Below are 25,964 nucleotides of genomic sequence, written 5' to 3'. Positions count from 1 at the left end.
AACTGAATGTTGAGTTAATATGGAGTTGAGTTTGGGGCAAACGAACGTGTTTCTACATGTACTGTATCTTGTCTAGAAATCAGTTTCAGTTCTGCTGAAGACACTGAGATCTCTGTAAGCGTCTTTGTGACACTGAGACGACTCTGAGATTAAACCAAGTCAAACTAAAATAAGAAATGGGTGGTTTTGAAATACCAAGACAGAGATAATCATTTAAAACTGAGGAACATCTACCACTGGACCATTTGAGATGGATTAAACCCCAAAAGCCAAGACGGTCAATGTTAGTAATATTAAGTCAAACTCAAATATAAATCATAATGACATCCTGAAAGATTCAGATGAAATAGAAATACAGCAGAATGTGTTAGTGACCACAGTCACACAGTAAGTATTGACTAGTTCTAGAAAGAATGAAAAACTAGAAAAAAAAAAAACCACATGATTTCTCTTCCAGTGGCTTTGATCAAATGGAAGAATGTTTGATGAGAGAGAATAGAGTGCTATTGTTTTACTTCTATTTGACTTCTTTTACTCTTAGCTGTTATGCTAGGTCTGTTGTCAAGAAAGACATCTGCCCCCAGGTTCACAGACGAGGCTTAAACTTGGTCCCAGACTAAAATACAAGTCTGAGCAGTTTGAACAGAAAGAAACTTGCACGGACTGATCTTAAAATATATCAGTGCCCTTGTTTTGTCTCCAGATGCACACCAGTGAACCTGGCTTAGTCTGTGAAACCAGGCCTTAATGTTTGACACGACTTTTGATGTTATACAAACTGTTATTTATATAACACATCTCACTAACTAACTAAAAAAAACATTTCCATTTCTTTTCATTGTAATGAGATTAAAATTTCCACATAATACTCTTGGTTTTCTAGGATTTTCTTTTTCCGTGATAGCTCTCTCCCTAAACTTATTTACCTCTTTAAAATGTGTGGAGCGTCTTCGTGGAAATGCCACTACTGTACTTTGTGCTTTTAAGGAAGTGAAGTTTGTGTGTGTGTGTGTGTGTGTGTGTGTGTGAGTGAGAGAGAGAGAGAGAGAGAGAGAGAGAGAGAGAGAGGGTGTGTGTGTGTTTTAATGTAAGTCCACTCAGAACTGCAGCGCGTGTGCTCCACGTCACTCACTCTCGCTCACTCTCAGTCCAGTGCGCACTACAGAGTGAACACTGATCCTCGTGCACACTGAGTGACAGGAGAAGCGCGCGCTCGATCTCAGATGGAAAAAGCAGCAGCTCCGACGGAAGACGAGAGAATAACGCTGAGCACACAGTGAAAGGTAAGACAAACACCAGAGAAGTCTAGTTGTGTATTTGATCTGTAATGAGGCAGGGACACTTGTAAGTCTTATGGAGATGTTGTGAAACTCTTAAGTAACAAGTAAGAAAACCGCTCAACTGCTCTGGGTCACATCTTTCTGGCACGAACACAGTGCGCTCTACTGAGTGTGTGGCGACGCTCTTTCAGTTTCTGTGAGAGAACCGAGGACTGGAGCGATACTATCGACACTAGCAGCTGTTAACCGGGATCACACTCCTCTACTGAGAGCTGGCTCGATATATGCGACATTGCAGCTTATATTAATTGTGGATAAACACCACAGAAGTGATGAAGTTCAGAGAAACTACAAACTTCTCATTGAACAGTGACTCGGGCTTCGTTTCGAAATCTTGTCAGCTGTCTTTGTAGACATCATCACTCAAACCTCAGGAAGCACAACTCGTTTCACAACACTCACTGTGTCTTGGATGCGGTTAGATTACATCACAAGACTGCAAACTAGACACTATAATAATAATAATTTAACCACAAAAATGAATAAAATAAAACAATAAAATGCAATTTACATATCTGAATTACAAAAAATGTTATACATTTTTATTTTACTCATGCAATGAAAAGTGCATTTGAATTTTTTTTTTGTTTTTTTTTTTAATAAATAAATAATGCTCACTGAATCACAGTAGCCTCACATGACCAGTCAAATACTCCTCACTCACCCTTTATATTGACCACATCTGCTTGTGGAAGGAGGTTGTCATTGCTGACTGTGAAGAAGTAACACTACATTAACGCTGGGATGACTGTCATGTACCATATAGCCAGCGCTACTCAAACCATAAAATACTCAGCGTACTGTAGGACAACAATTTGACAGAACAATTTTAAAGACAACATGTTTTGAAAATACCTGTCTGCTAGGTTTACGGATAAATCCTCAAAATGATAAGCTGTTTAAAATTTTTATCCACACAATATATTACAAAAAGTGACTTGAGGGAGAGTTGTGTCTATATTATAATCCTCAAGGCTCTGCAAAAAGGTTTATTGTAAACTTTTAATGCAAAATCAGTTTGTGAGAGATGTAAAATAATGCTCAAGTTCTGTTTTCGACTGAATATCACTGTAGTGTCACCATCAGACAAAGTTAAGTTGCAATCATATTTTGGTTTGTCAGAATGAAACTGGGGTGTAACATTACAGTAATCTGGCAACTTAAAACGTGTGTGCATGGTGCACCATAACACACTTCACTGTGCATCAAACCAGCACAGCTGAGTTTCTATTGACCATAATTGATCAACTTTGTGTGTGGTAATCAATGTAAAATAAAGGAATAGTTGACCCAAAAAGGAACATTTACAGAAAATGTTCTCACCCTCAGACCATCCAGGATGTAGATGAGTTTGTCCCTTCATCAGATTTGGAGAAATGTATAGCATTGCATAACTTGCTCACCAATGCAGTGAATGGGTGCCGTCAGAATGAGAGTCCAAACAGCTGATAAAACATCACAATAATCCACAGCACTACAGTCCATCAGTGAACATCTGGAGAAGACACATCCAGCATTAAGATGATTTTAACTAAAATACATTAGAGTCTATAATCTATAACACTTCCTCCAGTGAAACAGTGTTCTGATCTGAATCAGGAGAGAAATCTGCACAGATCAAACACCTTTTCCAACTCTAAACAAATATATGTGTAGATTTAGAAGTAAGAGACAACAGGAGATGCACTTTTTCACCGGAGGAAGTGTCGCTGTGGATTATAAACTCGTATTTGAGTTGAGTGCTGTGGATTGTTGTGATGTTTTTATCAGACTCTCATTCTGACGGCACCCATTCACTGCAGAGCATCCAATGATGAGACACTGATGCAACATTTCTTTAAATCTGTTCCCATGAACAAACAAACTCATTTCCATCTTGGGTGTCCTGAGAATGAGAATATTTTCGACATATTTTAGTTTTAAATCAGTTCAGCACATAAAGCGATTTTCTCTTTGAAAATCTCAGATAAAACCACTAGAATCATACTTTTTGAAGCGTGTAAATAATTTTTTTTTTTATATGTTCACTGCAAATGTAGTTCTCCATAATCCACCACCCATGTCTGTTTAAGTCATACACTCGAGTTAAAATAGAGCAGAAAATCTCCCTTGTGTAACATTATGTTTTGATATTTTGAATTGAAGGTCAGAATAAGTCATCACATCATCAAAGGAAAAAAGTGTGGTATTTCATATTTGTGTACATTACATTGTAAAGCACAGACGTAAGGCATGATAAAAACAAGTTTGCATGTATATAGAAAGGTTTCAGTTTGATTAAACCTGCTTGAGTTGGCTTTGTCATTCTTTCACACGGCTCCTCGTGCTTCTTGTCTGATTTAGGGTTTATGAGGGGATTGTTCAGGAGCTCTGGTCTAAATAGAAATGAAACGAAGTCCACATCAGGCTTCTTGAATCATGTCCATTGGGTTCTTGGTAATAATTCTCACTTACTGCTGAATCATCTCACCAAACGGACAGCCCTTGTGTTTATGTTCATCCCTGCCTGTGTCACGCTTTATATTCCTCTCAGTTTATCCTGAATTATCACAGAATTGGTGAAATCATTTTAAAATGAAAACAATTCAAATGAAATATTTTTTTGTTCAGTTTTGGTAGTTAAGGGTTAGTTTAGTCTGCTTCATGTGTTCTTCTCCTCTCCTCGTGATTCTGAGCTGCTCGTCATATTTTCCGCTCTGTGGTGTAAAATCCAGATGGCTTTAACTTCACTTTCCAGTCTCTCATGTGTTTGTTGCATGTCAGAGGTCAAACCAACTTGTTAGTCCGGTTCTTTGTTAGTATTTTTAAGGAATTGAGTAAATGTGTTTTTCCTTCATCTAGTGGTTTTTTCCTTTTTCAGAAGTTGACTCATGTTTCCTGGAGTATCTTCAGTTTTCTGTTGGTTTATTGTGTTTTAGTTTTGAAAGGCCCAGTGGTTGGTCCAGCTTCAGCTTTCCTCTGATTTAACTTACCGTCTTGATTTGGTGACATACTGGTAATGCTAGGGTTGGGTGCCAGGATGCCTGCGCGATCGATTGAAATATTTGTCCTGGTTCTCTGAAATCTACACAAGAAGCAAGGTTTTTTAGAGGGGCTATAGCATTTAACTCTATAAACTGTACACGAATCTGCGATCGCCTGAGATCAGATTATCCACTTTTATGTTCATCAAGCCAGAGTCCTGTATTTCCTAAACATATTTTATTAAATTGTGCAGGTTTATGTTGTCTGAGGACATTATATTACTCAGCAAATGCATTCAAGTAAATGTTTAATAGTCAACCCTGAATAGTGTTTAGTGTGTTGTTCTAAAGCAAAGCAAATCTTATATGGGGTTATAAATGCTATTTTGGTATTTAACTTGTTACTTGCATGAAAATAGCTAAGGTAGGGTGACCAAATGTGATATTTTCCCAGGACATGTACTGGCCAGGATTTCTGTATTGCCTAAAATGGCTTTGGTTTCCTGTTTTCATACTTAATGGAGGTAATGCTCATTTGACCAATAACATGCAGACATTGTACGTAATCGACCGTGGTGCGTGAGAAGGTAGGATCTACAGAGAACGGTCAAAGCGATGCAAATACATGTACATATTAGCGTTCGAGTTTTAATACGCCAACCAACCAACATCAGATCCAGCCAAATTAAGTCAAGAGTCGAGAGGACAAACCCACTTCAGATGATACTATTTACTGAAGACTGTGAAAAGGTGTGGACAGTTGTTTTTGTGGCTGATCTTATTGCACAGCATTTGTAGGAGTTTCCCTTTCAGATGCAAATGTATGAGGAGAGTATTAAAATGAATCATGCAAAATTATATCAACTGTAAAGTGAAGTCAGTTAACTGGTATTCGCACCATTATTTAATGCCCCAAATAGCAAGATTACACACGATGATTGATTATGGAAATGATCTGACCAGGGGGCGTATATAGGCTTAAGTTTCATTTATTTATTTTTTATTTTTATTTGAAATATTTCCAAATGTGTTAACTAGCCTGTATCTGAAAATATTTTGATTCTCAAATATGTGTAAGTATATGCAGTTTGTCCCCTTATATTATGTGATTAAAGTAGACTAATAGTGTAATCTATTAACTACACATAAAAACCCAACTTTTTACTTAGATATGGGTGTCATGCCATAAAATATTTTTTATACTTTATACTACAAAGACTTTGCAGTTAATGTGAATTGAATAATGATATTTGAAGTTATCCTAATTATAACACTTTCATTTTACAGCGAGCAAAGAACATTAAGATGATCAATTATCAATCCAGTCTAGCCAGAGGCACTCTCAAAAACACCTGTTAAAATCACTGAAGGTGTTTACACTGTGAAATGATCTTACTTGCATTCGTATGCACATTGTTGTTTCTGATGAGAGCAAAACACTGTTTCAGCGATCTCTGATGGGCCATTGTATTCATAAGCTCTTCAGAATCATGTGTGATTGGTAATAATGCACAGCACTGTATAAACACGTCTGTCAGCCAATGCAGATTTGAATTTAGCAGCTGATGCGTGCCGCACTTAACGATTGAATCACACCTGTGCGATTGGATCAAATATAAAAAATATAATTCTGCTATTTTTTGTTTTTTGGAAGCTCCCCCTCACTTTAAACTGGCGTCATGACGCCTCTGGATCTGTGTCTGTGTTCTTTAGTTTGCTCATTGTCAGCATCTCCCTGCAGAACTTTGCCCTCACATTGGCACTTTTATGCTCCCATGCTAATTTGGGCTGTTTAGTAAATCTGGCCCCATACAGTCTGATGGAGTGTTTGCTGGATAGTAATGCATGTGTTTTGAGGGTGGGCAGAGAAGGGGACCGTTTGAGATTAAGTGGAAAAACAGCTAATTGGATTTCTGAAAGCCATTAGTCTCTCGTTTAGGTGAGACAACAGCGTGCCAAGAAGACCGCAGCAGCACTGACCTTTTGATGACAAATAAAGCATGGCCTCCAGGCCTGATGTTTGCTAACAGCAGCTTTGTGACTGTAACTATGGCTCTTTGTTGTCTTATACAAGCGAACAGCCTCCCATATGCCAGTCCACAATGACTGTTGACAGGCTGAATTCGTGTGGATGCCGCCGTGTCCTCAGGCTTTGGCGTGAGTTTGTGAATTCATCTGGGTTTGGCTCTTGAAGGATTTGAAGATAGCTGTCTGTCTTAACTCTTTGTTTTTGTGATATTAGCTCTTTATTCAGAATGTGATTTTGCTCCATTTTTATATAATATCATAATTTTTCTGCTAAGTTTTCTCTCAAAACGAAAACAAGTTTCATTTGCAATGTATTCTATGCTCATACAATATGAATGCAAGAACAGCAACAGTTGCAACATGCAGCTTTTGTTTGTCTACTCAGTTCTCCAGTAATAGCTGTTTTAAATGAACTTGAGATTGGTCTGACTCTAATTTTGCTCATCCCTCGGTAAACCAGAAAAGAGGGAAGCTACCGCTGTTTCAGCCATTGCTTTATACTGATTAAATATCCAACTCCGTGATCCATGGAAGGCCCATGTACGCACACCTCCCAATGATCTGAATGATTGAAGTATGATTTAGATGGCTTCCTTCTGTTTGGAAACAGAGCTCCTCGTAAGTCTCCATTGACAGCAGTAACTTACTGTTTTGCCACTTACATTTCAGAAGAGCATTTGTGTCCTAAATGCTCCTATATAAGCCCCAGCAGTTCTCAGGACTTAACTATAGTCCTCTATTGACTGTTAAACCTGTTTCCCTGCAGGTGTTTAGATCAAGGAAGTTCACTGAACGTATTTGAAACAAACACCCAAGAACATTTGGAATTGCACAAATGAAAAGTAAGGTGAGCCAGGGCTCTTTTGTGTTCTTAATGCACATTTTAAGTGAACTGCACTGTGGTGTGAACCTGAAATAGTCTGGATTACATTTGGAAAATTCACATATAAGAAAAAATTCTGCTGCATGCATGGAATAGCACTAACCACGAACCAGCTATTCTTTCATCTGATTCCCAAAATAGAATCAGGTTACATGCTTCTGTTACTGCTAATGAGCACTTCATGTCAGAGGCAGTGTCTGGTCAAGATCCGTTTGAGAAGCATCACAAAACTGTGTTTACATTTTCAACTTCACTGAAAACTGAGGTCCTCAACTCTGGACCCCACATTTTATGCTTCACTCTTGAAAATCAAGGTTCTTATTGGCATTGATGGTTCAGTGAGGAATCTTTAACATCTAAGGAATCTTTGCATTAGTTTTAGATTATTAAAATTAATATTAAAATGAAAAGTTTGTCTAAAAATAGGGTTTTAAGCTTGTCTGCTTTTGACCACTTCCAGAGGTTGAAGACACTCATGTGGTCAAATGTGTTTAATGGCGACCAAAGACCACCTACTCATAAGCATTAAGCATTACAAATGGATATTGTTTTCAGGAAGTGTAACAACACCTTGATTCAAGCTTCTCTATGTTCTGCTAAAACACAGATTTTGATCTTTTTTTTAATGCAATTTTTTTTGTGATTTTTTTGCAATGAAATTGCTTTGAGCATTGGGTTTACAGTGAAGTGTATAGGGTTTTGGAACAAATGGATGATTTTATAGTTTTATGTATAGACAATCAAAGTATAGGTGTTAGTGTCAACGTGTGTTCTCAACTGCTGTCCACTCTTTATTTGACCTAGTTACCCTGCGGAGTCCACAATCTCTCAATGTCAATAAGGCAAAAAAGATAACTGTTGACTACTGCACATTCCTGCTGCTATCTAACATGTGTGTGGAAATACTCAGAAACATCATGATTCAGGAGTTTAGCCTGTGTCACAGAAAATCTCTCCAAGAATTTAGAAATACCCTTCTTGATGTAGAAGACTCAACAACATCACTTAAATGGATAGTTCACCCAAAAATGAAAATTTGTTGTTAATTTACTCATCCTCAGATCATCCAAGATGTATGTGAATTTTTTTTCTTCAGTAGATTAGTAAAGAAGATTATTATTTGGAACCGTGGTCCTTCATGGATCATAAGATGCAAGTCAGTGGCTACCAACATTGTGAGAGTCAAAAAGCATATCAGGGAACACACAATGAATAGCCATGGCCCTTTATGATATACTGAGGTCTTATGAAGAGAAATGATCAGTCTGTGCAAGAATCTGAACATTATTCATAACATTATTACTTGTAATCTGCAGCAAACGGGGATTTCCGATTCTTTTCCATGTCATTTCAGTAAATTGGTTTAATTTACTAGTTTTTTTTACATAATCATGCAATGAAGTATAGTGCTGCAATGACTCGTCGACGTCATCGATTACGTCGACTACAAAAATACGTCGACGTGCGTGAAATGCGTTGACGCGTCACACTGTTTGTTTACATCTCGCGTAATGGCATACTGGGAATGGAGAAAGTTGCATTCTATCACAAAAACAGAGACCACTATTATCAAAAGTATCGGAATACTTTAAACAGAGGACAAATTAAATGGCCCTTTGTTCTCTTCACAAAACCGATATGGACCACGGCAGCACAACTGCGATGCGCGAGCACCAAAGAGGAAAACATCTTGGCGCTCTCCGGTGTTACGGTTTAACTGGTTACCGTGTGATCTGGTGACCAACTTCCTGGTTCAGGTCTGATATTCTTGCGCTTGCGGCATTCTGGAAAGTTGAGATGTTTTTAACTCGATGCGGTGCGGACACGCCTGAAAAAAACGAGCACGTCGTGACCGCGTCGCTTCCATTATGAGAGCACTTATTGCGCGCCTACATTGGAAATAACGAACTTGAGCGCGCAAAAGACGTGAAATGTGAACAGCCCATTAAAAGTCACAAACCACTGAGCTACCCAGAATCAGCTCCAGATCTCTGGGAACCAAGCTAAACCATAGCAGAACCCTGACTACATTTTATGGTTTGTGATGCTAAAGAACATTTCATGACGTCTCAGACAACTGTAAATTTATGGCTACTGTGGTTTAATCATAAACTCATATTTACCATAGTAAAATAATTTTCTTTGCCTCTTTATTATTTTATATTGTAAAAACTTCAACCACATTGGTTGAAAATGAATAAAGGTTGAAATATTATATTAGAAGTTGTACTTATATATATTTTTTGTAAAGTTATACAAAGGATTCATTAGCTAATTAAAAGAACATTAGATTAATTATTTATTGTAATACAAATAATCGTTAGATTATTCGACTAATCGAAAAAATAATCGTTAGATTAGTCGACAGAAAAAATAATCGTTAGTTGCAGCTCTAATGAAGTAATGTATATGCAATTGTGTTATTAAAGTACCCAATAATAATATGAAACGTTAATTTGTAACTTGTCCAAAGATAATTAAAAAATGTTAAATCTTAAATCAACTCACCTTTTTACATAAACAATAAGAAACCATAAAAACGGTTCAAAAGAATAATTTGTTTATAAACCCGTGTTCACTTTGGACCGTTTGCCTGAGGCTCTGGATTACAGGTAGTAATGTAATAAATGATGTTCAGTTTCTTGCGCAGACTGAACGTTTTGCTTCATAAGACCATTACTTCATTTCTTCATAAGTGTTGAAGCAGCCATGTCAGGGAGATGCTGTGTATTTCTAGGCTGAAAGCAAAAGCACTTTTATTTGTTCTTCCAAAAGTAGAGTTCATGCTTGAACTGATGGTAAAACTAAGGACATTATTAACTGTCTTATGACTCCTTTAACACATGCAAAGTCTATGTTTTATCCACAGTCCAATCAGCAACTGATGGATAAAAGCCCCAGACAATGTTTTTTTGTTGAAAAGCCATTTCACACAGAAGTGTGTCACAAATCGTAGTAAAGTCAGTCAAAACTATGCCACTAAAGCTACTTTTAAACAATAGGTATTGTGAAAAGCACTATGCAAAAGCTTTGAGTCTCCAGGTCACATAGAGTATAAAGAGGTCCTGTTATATGTTGACTGTCTCAATGTCTCTCGTCAGAGTCGAGAGTCCCCTGCTATCACCCAGCCTGTGCCATCAGCTACAATGAGTGCCAAATCAGCCCTCAACAAGGCCATCTTTATTCCCAACGATGAGAGGCTGCTGGCAGCCGTGCAGGTGAAGAGGAGGACGAAGAAGAAGATCCCGTTTTTAGCTACAGGAGGCCCTGGTGACTACACCACGTTCATTTGCTTATCAGGTAAAGTCTTCCCTCATTAGTTTTGTTTCTCCATCACTGCTGCTCGTGTTTAGGGTTAGTGATTTGATCAGATTCCCAGCACTAAATATTGCACTCAGGTATTTTGAGTTCTGCTTGAGTCTCTCTCTCTCTGCTGCTCAAGCCTCATCTGGCATGATATATATACATTGTCTTCATTTACACTGAATGTCATAAATTCAGAATTATTCTCAAGCTAACATTTTTGGTGGGCAAGTTTCAGCGCTTAAGTATCAGCTGATATTTAATGTGCATCTTGTCAGTAATTCCGTTTCTGTAATCAGTGGTAAATTGCTACACAGAGCCGTTGTTCACAAGCTGTGCAAAACATACACAAAATATGATCATGGTTTGGCGCAGCTTGTCAGTGAACAACGGCTTTGTGTAATAAATACTGCTCCAAATGAAATCACGCACGTGTAGAGATTTACCACTGATTACAGAATGGGCATTACTGACAACCAGTGTTGGGAACGTTACTTTAAAAAAGTAATTAGTTATAGTTACTCACTGCTTGTTCCAAAAAGTAACTGAGTTAGTAACTAAATTACTCTATAATAAAAGTAACTCGTTACCAGGGAAAGTAACTATTTGCATTACTGTAAAAAAAAAAAAAAAAAATTGCTACATGTCAGAGATTTTATTTTTTTTTTTTGCAGTTTTCACAAGTCAGTTGAAATGAATAGAACTTTTTTTTGCACCTTTCACAAGTCAGTCCAAATGAGTAGAACAGACAGGTGTTCGTACATAACTTTCAATATTTATTGCACGTCAACAGACAGCAAGAGTTTTATCCTGCACTTAGCATTATCTTTGTAAGAAAAGTGTTTTTGGCCACTAGCTTTGTAGATGCGTGTCACACATTACATGTACACATTACATGCACGTTCTTGCCTTTGACCACAATGAATTTGAAGTAGTGCTTATATCTTCACCTTGAAAATGCCAACTTTTCATCAGATTGCTCCTGACTCGCCATCTCTGCTGCTGCTGCAAATCTATGTGTGGCTGTTGCGTGTGTTTGTGTGTGTGTGTGTGTGTGTGTGTGTGTTAGGGCTGCACGATTCTGGATAAATTGAGAATCACGATTTTTTGATCTCATATAGAGATCACGATTCTCCTACGATTCTTTATTATTATTATTACTATTGACATTATCATTATCACACGTATATAAATTAATTATTTTATTTTGCAAGGATTCTTTAAATTGATCAAGTGTGACAAAGACATTTATAACAAAATATTTCTATTACACACAATTATTGTTCTTCTGAACTTTCTATCAAAGAAACCTGAAAAAAATCTACTCATCTGTTTTCAACATAATAATAATAATAATAATAATAATAATAATGTTTTTTTTTGAATGGCAAAACAGCATATTAGAATGATTTCTGAAGATCATGTGACACTGAAGACTGGAGTAATGATGCTGAAAATACAGCCTCACATCACAGAAATAAATTACATTTTAAAATACATTCAAGTGAAAGCAGTTATTTTAAATGGTAAAAATATTTCAAAACTTTACTGTTTTTGCTGTACTTTGGATCAGATAAATATAGTTTGGTGAGAAGAAGAGACTTTTAAAAAAACATTACACATCTTATGGTTCAAAAACTTTTGACTGGTAGTGTATATATAATATATTTAAAACCCCAGTTTTTTTAATATTAGAATGATGAAAAAGTTGTTTAGATCACTGATTCAACGACTCACTCATAAACCTACTACACTTGTTTCATTTCTGGATGAATCGTTTTTGAACGATTCTCTTGAATGAAAAATTAATTCATTGACAAATAAATTAAGACACTTGTCGCCACCTATTGGTGAAACAATGCAATCGACACAAACGTTATTTAAAGCGCAGTACTTTCAAAAGGGGATTTGTTATATTTTGATCGCTGCCATATAGACATCAATGTTTATATTTAAACTATAAACTTTATCCCAGTATTTCTGTGATAATATACATGACTGTAAGACAGATATAATACTGTGTAGTTGAAAAGACTGTTTGTGGAGATGTTTCTTAACCAAACATGGTAAGAGCTCTCTCTGTGTCAGCGGCAGTGCTCGCACGGATTTGAATGATCCGGTAAGACTTTGTCAAAGGTTTAACAGACTCGGGGAATCGTTGTCTTTTAGAAATGAGATCGAGAGGGTGTCTGAATCGAGATCGCGATCTTTTAACGATTAATCGTGCAGCTCTAGTGTGTGTGTGTTTGTTTGGCGCCGCTGGCGCAGCCGCGTGTGCCGGCATGTGTGTAAAAACACTGACTCTGATTGGCTACCATGAAACACATGACTCTGCCTTAGCCAGTCACAAATGCTTATTTCGTCATTAACCCACCTGCTCACTCGCTGTGTGAGCAAGGGGTCCGTTCAAATTGCATAGTTTATTAAATCAATGCATAGTAACGCACCGCATTTAACATTCAGTAACGTTAACGGCGTTGTAACGACGGGAAAAGTAATTAGTTAGATTACCGCGTTACTGAAAAAATAAAGTCGTTACCTAACGCCGTTCTTTTAAACGCCGTTATTCCAAACACTGCTGACAACTAGAGGTGGGAATCTTAAGGCACTTAACGATTCGATCCGATTCCGATTCTGGGAGGAACGATCCGATTCCAAAAACGATTCTTCATTAATTATCCTGCTGTGCAAAAAATACTCTAAACTTTTTATTTTAACCAAAATTGGAGTTACTATGCTTTTTGTATATAGTTAGAATATCTGTTTGACAGTATTGCCAAATTAAAAATGATTATTAATATTTATTTTTCAATACTTTTAATTTATTAACAAAGTTATTTTCAGGATTAACAAACTCTGAATGAATGGTAAGCCATACAATTGCAATGAACAATCATTAAGAATAAACAGTTCTCAATTTGTATGACAGGGAGAATTAGGGATTCTAAGATGTGATCTTTACACTCACTGTAGAGTGCGGGGACAGCCGTCTCACTAAAATAACGTCGCGAGGGCAAAGTGTATCGTGGCTCAAGTACCTGTAACATCGTGCGAAATCCTTGGTTTTCCACAACGGAGTACGGGTTGCAGATCTTTGGCAATAAAACCCGCCACTGATCGGGTAATTCGTTTTGCCTTTTCAGAATTCGGTGGAAGCTTTGCTACTTGATCCAGGGTCCTTTGAATGTAACCCGGAGTGTTCGTGATTGGAAGAGTGGAAGTGGAACCGTGTAATATGTTTCTTCATGTTAGTCGTGTTGCCGAAATATTTGAATTTGGCACTACAGACTTTGCCCACAGTATGGCTTTTATCAACGACACCTTCGCTGTCTTCAGAAAATCCAAAATGTTGCCACACATCCGATTTTAAATGAGATGGTGCAGGTCATAGTTTTTCCATTTGATCTTAAACATTTGAACACTTGAGTCTTGACATTTGAGTCTTGACAGCGCTCGCATTTGAATTGAACACAGAATCGATTCTGAATTTTTGAGAATCGATTCTGGATCATTAGATAACGAATCGCGATGCATCGAGCTTTTCTCCCACCACTACTGACAACATGCACATTGTACATTATATACCGTGCATCCCTAATTTTTGTTATTGACGCTTTAATCAGGCTTCTCGTCAGGTCATGCAAGTGAATCTACTTGGCCCAGAGGAGCAATAATCGAGCCCTGTGGTTCCCCCACAGTTTACTCTGGCCCTACATGTACTACAGATGACACTTTGTGTCTTCCTCATAGTGAAGAACCTCCATGCTGACGACATGTTTACATCCAGATGTACATAGGTGTGATGTCAAAATGGACCGGCTTGGATTCAGGAGACCAGTCTCCATTCTGGGAGGGTCATGTGTAAAATCAGCTAATTCTGGTCCCTGGTTGGTCGATCGGTGCATCCCTACCCATAATCATTATTTATGGATGTCAGTCAGACGTTTTCTTTAGTGGGCAGTTGTTGTCCAGAATGAGCTGCTAAGTGGACCAGACTTTACAGCTATAATCAGAAGTGTGCGTCTGCGAGACTGTCTGCGTGTGATTGATAACACCTGTGTTCCTGAACTCTCTGTGATCCACATGAGGAAACCACGATGAGTGTGAGGCAACCGTGAGTCAAGTGGAGGCGTTTCCTCCCTGCCGCTCTCCTTCCAACTGTGAATCATGGTGGAAGGAATAGATCTTGTCGGTGTGCTGGAGCGCCTCAGGGACTTGACTGCTCGCCAACTCACACCGCATCAGGAAACACTTCTGAAGAACGTCAGTGTGTGTGTGTGTGTGTGTGTGTGTGTTTCTGTGAACTCCGATTCGAAGGAAGTTGGGTAAGTCCAGAAACATCTGAAGACAGTCCTGACCTCACTACAATGGAAATGTAGCACTAATATCAGGTAAAGGCAAGGAGATGAGACCTCTTGAGATTATGGGATATCAACATCATTAATACAATTATTTCACTATGGTTTATTGCTTTTTTGAATATAATTAATTTTTTTTAAATTAATGGAATTAATTAATAATAATTTGGATAAACCCAAGTAGTATTATAGTCAAGCAGATTGTAAAAATAATTTTTCTAAATTGTTGTAAATAAAGATTCTTTGAGTAGGTTTTTCAAGAAAATAGTACTTTACATGTTTAATTCAGTGTTACTTGCTGTTTCTTAATTTAATTATTTGTTTAATTTACTAGCAATTTCTTTGTGGAAGCCAGTTTCCACTGCTGAGGTAATTGTGGCTTTTTATCTCACAATTTGTACTTTTTTCCTTGTATATATCTTGCTTTTCTGACTTTTTTGATGATTGATCCAAAATATGGCAAACCCTCATTACTACCCAATCCTATTGAAATAACACTTCTGTACCACAATTGAAGAACATGAACATGTGAAGCAGTCCACATGTTCGCAGACAGGCTGAGAACGTCATCATACACAATCAAATAAACATCACAAGCTGTGGGGCACATGGTTTTCTCTAGTGTCAGATGGTGACGGTTCCTTGACTTCCTTGTTTAATCAGTTTGACTAATCTAGCTGATAACCAGGTTGTTGAACAAGTCACATTTTCTACATGGTCGTCTACACTAAGCCGGTAGTGCAACTCTAGGAATTGAAAGTATTTAAGAAGCTCTGAGAGGAAGGTTATTTTAATTGGCAGAAATGCAGTAAAGAATGAGTTTCACCTTCATTTGCGATCAGCTGCTTGCGAATTATTATTTTATTTGTGAGTCACCAGGGATTTTCTAGTTTTGCCCAGACTTCACTAAAATGATAAACATCTCTGCAGAAACTGAAATCAGCAGCCGCCATCACATGGGTTTGGCTCTTAACATCCAATAGGCTCGTGTCTCCAGGAGGAAGTGCTGCTTTTTCACAGTTTCTGCGTGTCGTGTGGTTCTTCACCACATGTACATCACATCTTAGTCATCAGCTCATGCTCGCGCTGACCTACACTGTAAAAACTGAAACTGCTCATTTTCCCTTTTTGAGTCTCAAATACAAAAAAATGCTCTTTTCTTGAAACTACATAAAAATCCTTGTCAGACCAACAAAATTACCCCAAATGTTGGCCCAACTAGTCAAACACAGTTGTCTGAACAAAGAATTTCATATTGTTTAAATATTAAAGGGGGGGTGAAATTCTCGTTTTCACTCAATATGCTGTTAATCTTGAGTACCTATAGAGTAGTACTGCATCCTTCATATCTTTTGATTTTTCGAGGAAAAACACAACCAGCTGGAGGCGTGGCGTGTGGGCGGGGCTAAAGAGTCACGAGCACCAGTAGGCTTTTGCGTTGAGAGCGTCTGGACGCTGTGACAGCTGTGAAGGCTGAAACTGAACGAGAGCAGCAGCAGCAGCGACTCGCTCCGAGCGGGGCTCGAACCCGGGTCTCCGATGGGAGGTGGACGCACTAACAAGGAGATATTTTAAGCAGTTTTACTCACCGCCTGCGGTTCCAACACATGATCGTGACCCTTTTTCGTTGGGATTGCATCATCCTTAAGAAATAAACGATGTGCAAATCCGGCGTCAAACTGGGCCTTGTTTGTAAAACAAGCATCTTCGAAATGCAGGGAACAAACACAAACACTTGCACAACTCCGTTGATGCTCTGTAAAAATAAACTCCATCCACTGGTCCCTTAATGCTGTTTCTCTTTTGGTAATCTGTGCAGGGTTGTCTTGCCCTGGCAACCAAAAACACACTTCTTTTGTGACATTTCGCGACGCTCTCGCTCTGATCAGTGAAGTCTGTTGTGCTCTCAGTGCTCTGCTATACGGGAGCGCACGCTCTTCCGGCAGAAGTGCCTCAGGACCCATATAAGGAAATTCCGCTCCATCTAACGTCACACAGAGCCATACTCGAAAAAACCTTTCCGAAACTTGTGACAAACCGGAAGAGGTATTTTGGGAACAAAAATACTCTTTCAAAAGTACAACTTAATTTTTTAAACTTTGTCCATGTTTAGCATGGGAATCCAACTCTTTAACAGTGTAAAAAACTCAGTATGCATGAAATAGCATTTCACACGCCCTTTAAGGCTTTGTGAGTTCCCAGCATGCATTGCAGTATGAATAAATTATTCAGTTACCATTATAGCATTATTGTTTTGCTGTTTGCTGACTTCATTTCACGTTTTTTTTTTTTTGTTATTGTTTTATCAACTATTTTTAGTTATTTGTTGTACTGTGATGTAAAGAGCTCATCTTTTTAACTTGTGTTGGTTGTCACCGTTCTTGAGGTTTGTGTGTCTTGGTTTTGAGGCCTAGGGTATGATCAATCTCTTATGTCTGTTTCCTGAATATTTTAAGTCTTGTAAGTTGTCTTAGAAAGACAATACTGTCTGCTTATTAGTCTTACTTAGGCTTTCACTTTTGTCATTTGTAAACAAACATAAATTTGATAATGTGGTCATGTTTTAAACATTATTTTTTTGTTCCAGGAAATAAATATATATATATATATATATATATATATATATATATATATATATATATATATATATATATATATATATATATATATATATATATATATATATATATATATATATATATATATATAAATTTTTTTTTTTTTTTTTTTTTTTACCTCAATGACAGTTATTGTTGTTTCAGCTGCTGTGACAAGAATTAGTAATTCTACTACCGGTAGTAAAATAATAAAATGAGCACTGCATGGACAAACACATTTACATTGGCTCAGCAAAGTATCTTTATTGAGCAGAACTAATTTTTTTTTAGAAAATTCAAAAGTCTTACTGCATCAATTGCCTTACTTTTTTAAGTATTCTCACCAGTATTTTTTTACAGTGTATTCATAGTTGCTTCTACTTTCATTTTTAATGTGTAATATAATTATGATCAAAGTTTCTCACTTAGAGTTGTCTCCCACATTTCTTTTCATTAAAAAAAGAAAATACATATTTCTTAGGGCTGCCCCCTAATAATTGACTAATCGTTAGTCGGCCAGAAGAGGCTTGGTCGACCAAAATTGTATTAGTCGCTTACGGTAGTCGTGAAAAGTCTGTGACAGACAGATTGTTAATGTCTAGTCTATGCTAATACACTACATTGGGCAGGACATCCAATAGCTTGTCTATCATTCAGCGGCCTCAAATATGGCTTATAATCTGAAATTGGTAAGTAGTAGCGATTTTACATGTCTGCTCAATGTAATGTTAACCATAGAGAAATGTGTGCTATTGCATGGAGAGTGGAAGAGTAAGCTCACTGCAGGACAGATGAAGGCGCCGGTGCGCTCACTTGCACTTAAAATACTCCTCCTTTTTGGTCATACAGTTAAGAGTAATACATCTTTTGAATCTGTAAAGACTACATTTATTTGTGTGCACTCACAATACTGCACTTTTGTAAAATAATGAAAGCAAAAAGGATTCGCTAATGCTGTCTTGATCTTTGAACTGTGAAAATATCTATAGAGAATGAAATGTCTACTTCCAAATGAACCAATTCAACTGGAAACCAAATATTCTCACATTATGCAATCCGTATGAAACATGCAGACAGGTGCATCACTAATGCGGAGATGACGAGTCAGCGTTGCCAACTTCATCTCTTAAACTGAGGACAAAGAAAGCACTAGTGTAGTTTATCAAAATATTAAAATGTTAAAGCATACTCCTGTTTTTTCCTGACACATTCATAATCATTACTTCTGCCGTTGTGCTGTGGCAAGCTTAATGCATGTATTTGAGCAATTATTAGGCTATATATTAAAGGCTTACTATAATGATTTAAATTGTTTATTAATAAACGTGCGATAAATAAAACGGTTGCTTAAAATGAACGACTACTCGATCAGAAAAAAACTTTGAGGACAGCCCTATTTTTTTTTTATTATCAGACTACATTATCTAATATTTTAAGCTGTATGTCTTGTTAAATGTAGAATATTTTTGACTTATTTTATTTATTTTTGATAATTCAGTTAAAGGAATAGTTTATCTAAAAATTCTAATTTGATGTTAATCTTCTCCCCCTCAGATCATCCAAGACTTTTTTCTCCAGTAAAAGAGTAAAGAAGATTATTAGCTGAAACCATCCTTAAGGATTCATAAAATGTAAAGCAACTGTCCCAATACTTATACTCACATCAGATAGGGGATAAATGCTACAAGACTCAAACTGCAAGAGCTTGATGCTGAACAGAAACATATCTAACAGATGAAAATATGCAATTACTTATAGTATTTTTGTACCGATGTGAGAGTTTAAAAGGAAATTAACTCATGCATCTGATGGTGTAATGTCACAATAATTGGACAAAAGAAAGCTCTTGCACTCCTTAACCTTTACTGTTCCTTATTTAACACCTATGTAATACTCAGGATCTGACTCAGTGTTTCCATCTGTGAAACATCCAGTCATTCCTGAGCAAGTAGACCTAAGTCTTGTCCACCTAGTTAGGTCTGTCATAATGTTTATTTTGAACAGTTTCAGTCTATTATTTTATTAAAATGTCTGAATGGAGCAGATACAAACTGTATTGGTGTAACGGGGCTGATGAGTCTTGAGACGTGCGGATCCATGTGTGAGCTTTTATTAGACAGAGACTTGGTCGGAACAGGCATGGGTCAAACACCGGCAAACAGGTATATAGAGGACAAGACAAAGAATATTCCTAGGGCAAGCGTGGGTCTTTGAGCGAACAATATCCAGAGGGCTAAGCAAGAGGGGTAATCCAGTATCCAGAGCAAAAGGGTCAAAACAAGAGAAACACGGCAAGGCAAGGAAAAGACTAAACTAAGAAAACTAGAAACAGAGAAAAGACTATAAAAACAAGGAACTGAAACAAGACTATGAAAACTAGAAACAACATGGACAGGCTTACGTATCGCAGCTATCGCTAGGAGAGGTATATGTGCAGAACAATTCTCTGCAGTCAAGTCAAGTGACCATTATTTATATAGCGCTTTAAACAAAAACGATTGTGTCAAAGCAACTGAACAACATTAATTAGAAAACAGTGTGTCAATAATGCAAAATGACAGTTAAAGGCAGTTCATCATCTCAGTTCAGTTTAAATAGTATATGTGCAATAATTTGCAATCAAGTGAACGATATCGCAATAAATTAAGTGTCCCCAACTAAGCAAGCCACAGGCGAGAGCTGCAAGGAACCGAAACTGGAAAATGGCCTCAAGAAAAAACCAGGCTCAGTTGGGGGGCCAGTTCTCCTCTGACCAGACAAAACCAGTAGTTCAATTCCAGGCTGCAGCAAAGTCAGATTGTGCAGAAGAATCATCTGTTTCCTGTGGTCATGTCCTGATGGTCCTCTGAGACAAGGTCTTTACAGGGGATCTGTATCTGGGGCTCTAGTTGTCCTGGTCTCCGGTGTCTCTCAGGGATGTAGAGGTCCTTTCTAGGTGCTGATCCACCATCTGGTCTGGATACGTACTGGATCCGGGTGACTGCAGTGACCCTCTGATCTGGACACAGACTGGATCTGGTGGCTACAGTGACCTCAGAATAAGAGAGAAACAGACTAATATTAGCGTAGATGCCATTCTTCTAATGATGTAGCAAGTACATAGGATGGTATGGGAAGTGTTTCCGGTTCCGGTTTACCTAATTATTGCAACATAAAATAATTTAACGAATTTGGATCTTTAGAAGCATATTAGTTTTCTATGTGTAAGCCAGGTTAAAGAGATGGGTCTTTAATCTAGATTTAAACTGCAAAAGTGTGTCTGCCTCCCGAACAATGTTAGGTAGGTTATTCCAGAGTTTAGGCGCCAAATAGGAAAAGGATCTGCCCCAGCAGTTGATTTTGATATTCTAGGTATTATCAAATTGCCTGAGTTTTGAGAACGTAGCGGACGTAGAGGAGTATAATGTAAAAGGAGCTCATTCAAATACTGAGGTGCTAAACCATTCAGGGCCTTATAAGTAATAAGCAATATTTTAAAATCTATGCGATGTTTAATAGGGAGCCAGTGCAGTGTGGACAGGACCGGGCTAATATGGTCATACTTCCTGGTTCTAGTAAGAACTCTTGCTGCTGCATTTTGGACTAGCTGGAGTTTGTTTACCAAGCGTGCAGAACAACCACCCAATAAAGCATTACAATAATCTAACCTTGAAGTCATAAATGCATGGATTAACATTTCTGCATTTGACATTGAGAGCATAAGCCGTAATTTAGATATATTTTTGAGATGGAAAAATGCAGTTTTACAAATTATAGAAACGTGGCTTTCTATGGAAAGATTGTGATCAAATAGCACACCTAGGTTCCTAAATGATGACGAAGAATTGACAGGGCAGCCATCAAGTCTTAGTAGGGTCGTCAGACTGGGGGTAAAACCAGTACTGATTACCAGGGCCCCAAAGGAAAAGAGGTACCTTGAAAAGTCTGGTATATACATTTTCAAGGGGAGGGGGGCCCATTAGATCTGCATATGAATAGGGCCCAGGATCTTTGACAGCATTCTAGGTTATTACATGCAGAGTTTTAGGTCCTATAATTAAAACCTCTGTTTTTTTTTTTCAGAATTTAGTCATCCAGTTTTTTTATATCGACTATGCATTCCGTTGGTTTTTCAAATTGGTATGTTTCTCCAGGCTGCAGAGAAATATAGAGAGAAGTATCATCAGCATAACAGTGAAAGCTAACACCATGTTTCCTGATGATATCTCCCAAGGGTAACATATAAAGCGTGAAGAGTAGTGGCCCTAGTACTGAGCCTTGAGGTACTCCATACTGCACTTGTGATCGATATGATACATCTTCATTCACTGCTACGAATTGATGGCAGTCATAGAAGTATGATTTAAACCATGCTAATGCACTTCCATTAATGCCAGCAAAGTGTTCTAGTCTATGCAAAATAATTTTGTGGTCAATTGGCAGTTTGAAAATGATCTAAGTGAGTGTTATATAGTGAATGTGTGATGGGTTACAGCTATGTGCAATCAGTGAATTCAGCTGTGTGTGTATAATCAGTGCCTCCAGCTGTATGTGTGTAATTAGTGCAATGGATGATGGGAACTGTAGTGTGGGGTGACGCAACAGTTAGTGTGGTGCAAGAGTTCATGAATTGTGCGGGTGACCTCTAGTGGTGAGTGAATGGAAGTTCATAGACCAGAAACAGAAAACTAGCAGCTTGTGTGGGAGCAAAAGTTGTTTACATGGATCTCTAAAAGGTACATCAGTGAAAAAGAAGCCCTGCGGGTATGAGGGCTAGATGAATCGGGTCATAAATTCATTAACTTTCCAACACTGACACATGCTACTTTTTCCTGTTTGTAACTGTGGATCTGCTTTAGAGCTGAAGATCTTTGCCCGAACCTGACGGGACCGGGTTCGGGCTTCATTTATATCATCTTACGCGTTAGGCATTATTCTTTTATTAAATGTCAGCTGCTAGTGGCGAAGCAAATCCGGCGGAGCCTTTATCTTAATTTCATTATTGCCATATACCCATCATTGTTTAGAATTTATCTTAACTTAATATGGTAAAAAAGACTTTATTAGTGCGTTGGTCTATTTATAGGCTAAATGAGCCTATGTCTATTTAGAGTGCTGAGATGTTAAGATGTTACAGAGGACTTATTTTATTTCTTTATTCCAACTTCCAAGTGGTCTAGTCTACGTTAGTTATGAATAAATTATGTTAAAACATGTATAAATGACTCATTCTTGACAAAAGACAAAAGAGCTCTGTGTGTGCGCACTAGTGTATATATATAAAAAGTGCATTATGAAATCCTCTTAAAACTGATCCTCAACCATCAATCTACAACTTTTGGGACCTGTTTTGTGCATTCAGTAACCGAAATAAAAAATAAAAAATCAAAGGTGATACTTTGTTGATGCAATATATTACACAAACACGAGGAAACAAAAATAAGATGCATAGTTAAAACAGCAGAGAGTCTGTGTGCTTCATGAGTGACATCTGTGTTAATTGTACTAATGAATGTGTCCACAAACAGCTGGACTAGTGCACACACACACACACACACGGCAGGAGCAGTGTAGTTCAGACATCTGCCCACCAGGACCGTGAAACTGACATCTGCTGTAATCTCACTTCACACCTCACTGCTAAATGTTAAAGGCCCGTTCTAATACACCTGCTGTATACAGGAATTATGACTAGATTATTAAGTCATTTGAAATAAATAATTTCAGTTCATCTCGTCTTTCTGTAGTTACTATAATGCGTTCAGGTCTTTTTAAGGAAGGAATTGGAAATATACAGTGAAATATATGTGCAGCTGTGTATACACTGAATGGAGCAGTGCACTTCATTCAGTGAACTAAAATAAGTACTTTTGAATTTTTACATATAGTAAGTACACTACTGCTTTAAAGCTTAGAATAATACAGGTTAAGTCTCTTCAGCTCACAGAGGCTGCATTTAATTGATGAAAAACACAGTTAAATCAGTAAAATTGTGAAATATTATTATTATATAAAATAACTGCTATATATGTGAATATTGTGAAGTGTAATTTATTGCTGTGATCAAAGCTGAATTTTGTGCATCATTACTCCAGTCTTCAGTGTCACTTGATTATTATATTTTTCATATCATATTTCTTGCAACTTTGTTGACTTGTAGGCTAGTGACAAATGGTCAAAAAGTGCTTTAGTTTTCGAGATACCCCTACCGGAGGTAGAACTAAACCCAACAATGTTTTTCTTCATCTCTAAGGTCTCCCATATATGAAATGATTCTTGGCTAAAAATATTTTACTGCTAAGATTGTTAAATTAACAGATATTGTTATACACCACAAAACCAATAAAGGACTAAAATATAGCCTGACCGTATGGGAGTTAAGGCATATAAACTAATGCAGATCAATCACACAAGCTCTGAGAGCTTTGAAACTTGACATGTTTGTAGTCAGGAAGTTGATTTAACTACTAGAAAAGACTGGATGTGAATATCTTGATGTATGGAATAAATAGACACATGTAAACACATATCTAAAATAAGCGGACATGCACAAATTTAATATCTATGCAGAATGTTTTCATTTACTTTGTGCTTGCTTTGCCTGGCATTATCATAGAAACACATATGATGGCTTGTTGGAAAGGTGGGGTTGTGCTGAATCCAGCAATACCAAATATGTAAATATATGATAAAAGAGAAGTGTTCTGTCACTCAATGTATGATGTGTCCAAAATGAATGAAAATGGAACACTGACATAATTGAGTCCAAACCCATTCATTATCAGTGGTGAGAAGAATGTTGAGAAATTCAAATATAAGAGACATCAAAAAATATTTAATATGGCACCTTGTACTATATGGAAATCGAAAGATAACACCTTACCAAAGCACAAACAGGAGACCAGGAGTTTGAACTTTTTAATAAAACTATAACTTAACTTCACACAACACAACTTAAATTATTAATATGTAAATATATAATAAAAGAGAAGTGTTCTGTCACTCAATGTATGAGGTGGCCAAAATGAAAGAACACTGGACAAAATAGCCTCAAGTCCAAATCACATTATCAGTGGTGAGAAGAATGTTGACAAATTCATGGTTACTGCAAAGTAACTTACATTAGGTAAGTGCTGATCTACATTTACTAATAATACATTTCATAAGGCACAGTATACTATACAATTCATATGAACCACAGATCCAATTGAATCAGGTTAACATTGGAATGGAACACCTTTATTAAAATATCGTCACTGACAGGCAGAATCCTCGCATGTCCAAATTTTGTCTATTTCATATTTTTTCACAATTCAATGCTATTGGTCAAACCCCACGTGGTAAACAATCTAAAGTGTTGAAAATAGATTGAGAGCAAATCTCTTAACTCCATTGGACACTTCAACTGTCTGAGAATCCTCGTAACGCCACCTCTTCTTCACTCCACGGCAGGAACCAAGGCATTTTGTGTCCTCAGGATTTAAAGTCGCAACGATTGAGAAATCCTCATCGAGCAACACATAAAGCAAGCCTTAACTCAGATTTTATCTATTTTAAACTATGATATCAGTTATTGATGTATTTTAAATGTCTACTTATTACTAGGCAAGGCAAGGCAAGTTTATTTATATAGCACATTTCATACACAGTGGTAATTCAAAGTGCTTTACATAAAATAAAGTAAAATAATCATGAAGAAAAATAATAAAAATAAAGACAAGCAATTTTAAAACTTTTCAAATTATGAAAAAAAACTACTTAACTAAAATGAATTTAAAAACAGTTAGAAAATGATTTTACATAAAAAAAGTGAAAATGTAGTGCAATCAGTTCGGACATTGCACAGTGCTCATTTAATAAATGCACAGCTAAACAGATGAGTTTTGAGTCTAGATTTAAATGTGACTAGTGTTTTAGCACATCTGATCTCTTCTGGAAGCTGATTCCAACTGCGGGCAGCATAGTAACTAAAGGAGGACTCCCCTTGTTTTGTGTGAACCCTTGGTATTTCTAACTGACTTGATCCTAGTGATCGGAGTGCTCTGTTAGGTTTATATTCAGTGAACATATCTGCAATATATTTCAGTCCTAGGCCATTTAGTGACTTATATAGGAGTAAAAGTACTTTAAAATCAATCCTAAATGTAACTGGAAGCCAGTGTAAGGACCTGAGGACTGATGTGATATGCTCAGATTTTCTGGTTCTAGTCAGAATCCTGGCAGCAGTGTTCTGGATGAGCTGCAGCTGTCTAATGGTCTTTTTGGGAAGGCCAGTGAGGAGCCCATTACAATAGTCCACCCTGCTGGTGATAAAGGCATGAACAAGTTTCTCCATGTCTTGGCTGGAAACAAAACCTCTAATTCTTGCAATGTTTTTGAGATGATAGTATGCTGATTTAGCTACTGCTTTGACATGACTACTGAAACTCAGACCGGTCTCCAGAATCACACCAAGATTCCTGACATGATTTTTAGTTGTTTGACCCCTAGTGTCAAGGTATGCATTCACCTTG

At 37.3% G+C, this 25,964-nt stretch overlaps 1 protein-coding gene across 1 annotated transcript in view; it reads left to right on the top strand.

The window, feature by feature from the left end:
• Nucleotides 1-1,097: 1,097 nt before the first annotated feature.
• Nucleotides 1,098-25,964, top strand: part of LOC128031391 (syntaxin-binding protein 6) — a 47,565-nt gene continuing 22,698 nt past the window's right edge. Inside the window, exons 1-2 of the mRNA XM_052619628.1 lie at nucleotides 1,098-1,283; nucleotides 10,316-10,514. Coding sequence (XP_052475588.1) covers nucleotides 10,361-10,514 — 154 coding nt within the window. The 5' untranslated portion in view covers nucleotides 1,098-1,283; nucleotides 10,316-10,360. The remainder of the gene's footprint in view (nucleotides 1,284-10,315; nucleotides 10,515-25,964) is intronic.

This window comes from Carassius gibelio, chromosome A17 (genome assembly GCF_023724105.1).
Source record: "Carassius gibelio isolate Cgi1373 ecotype wild population from Czech Republic chromosome A17, carGib1.2-hapl.c, whole genome shotgun sequence".
Lineage (NCBI taxonomy): Eukaryota > Metazoa > Chordata > Actinopteri > Cypriniformes > Cyprinidae > Carassius > Carassius gibelio.
This window is presented reverse-complemented; position numbering and strand designations above follow the sequence as displayed.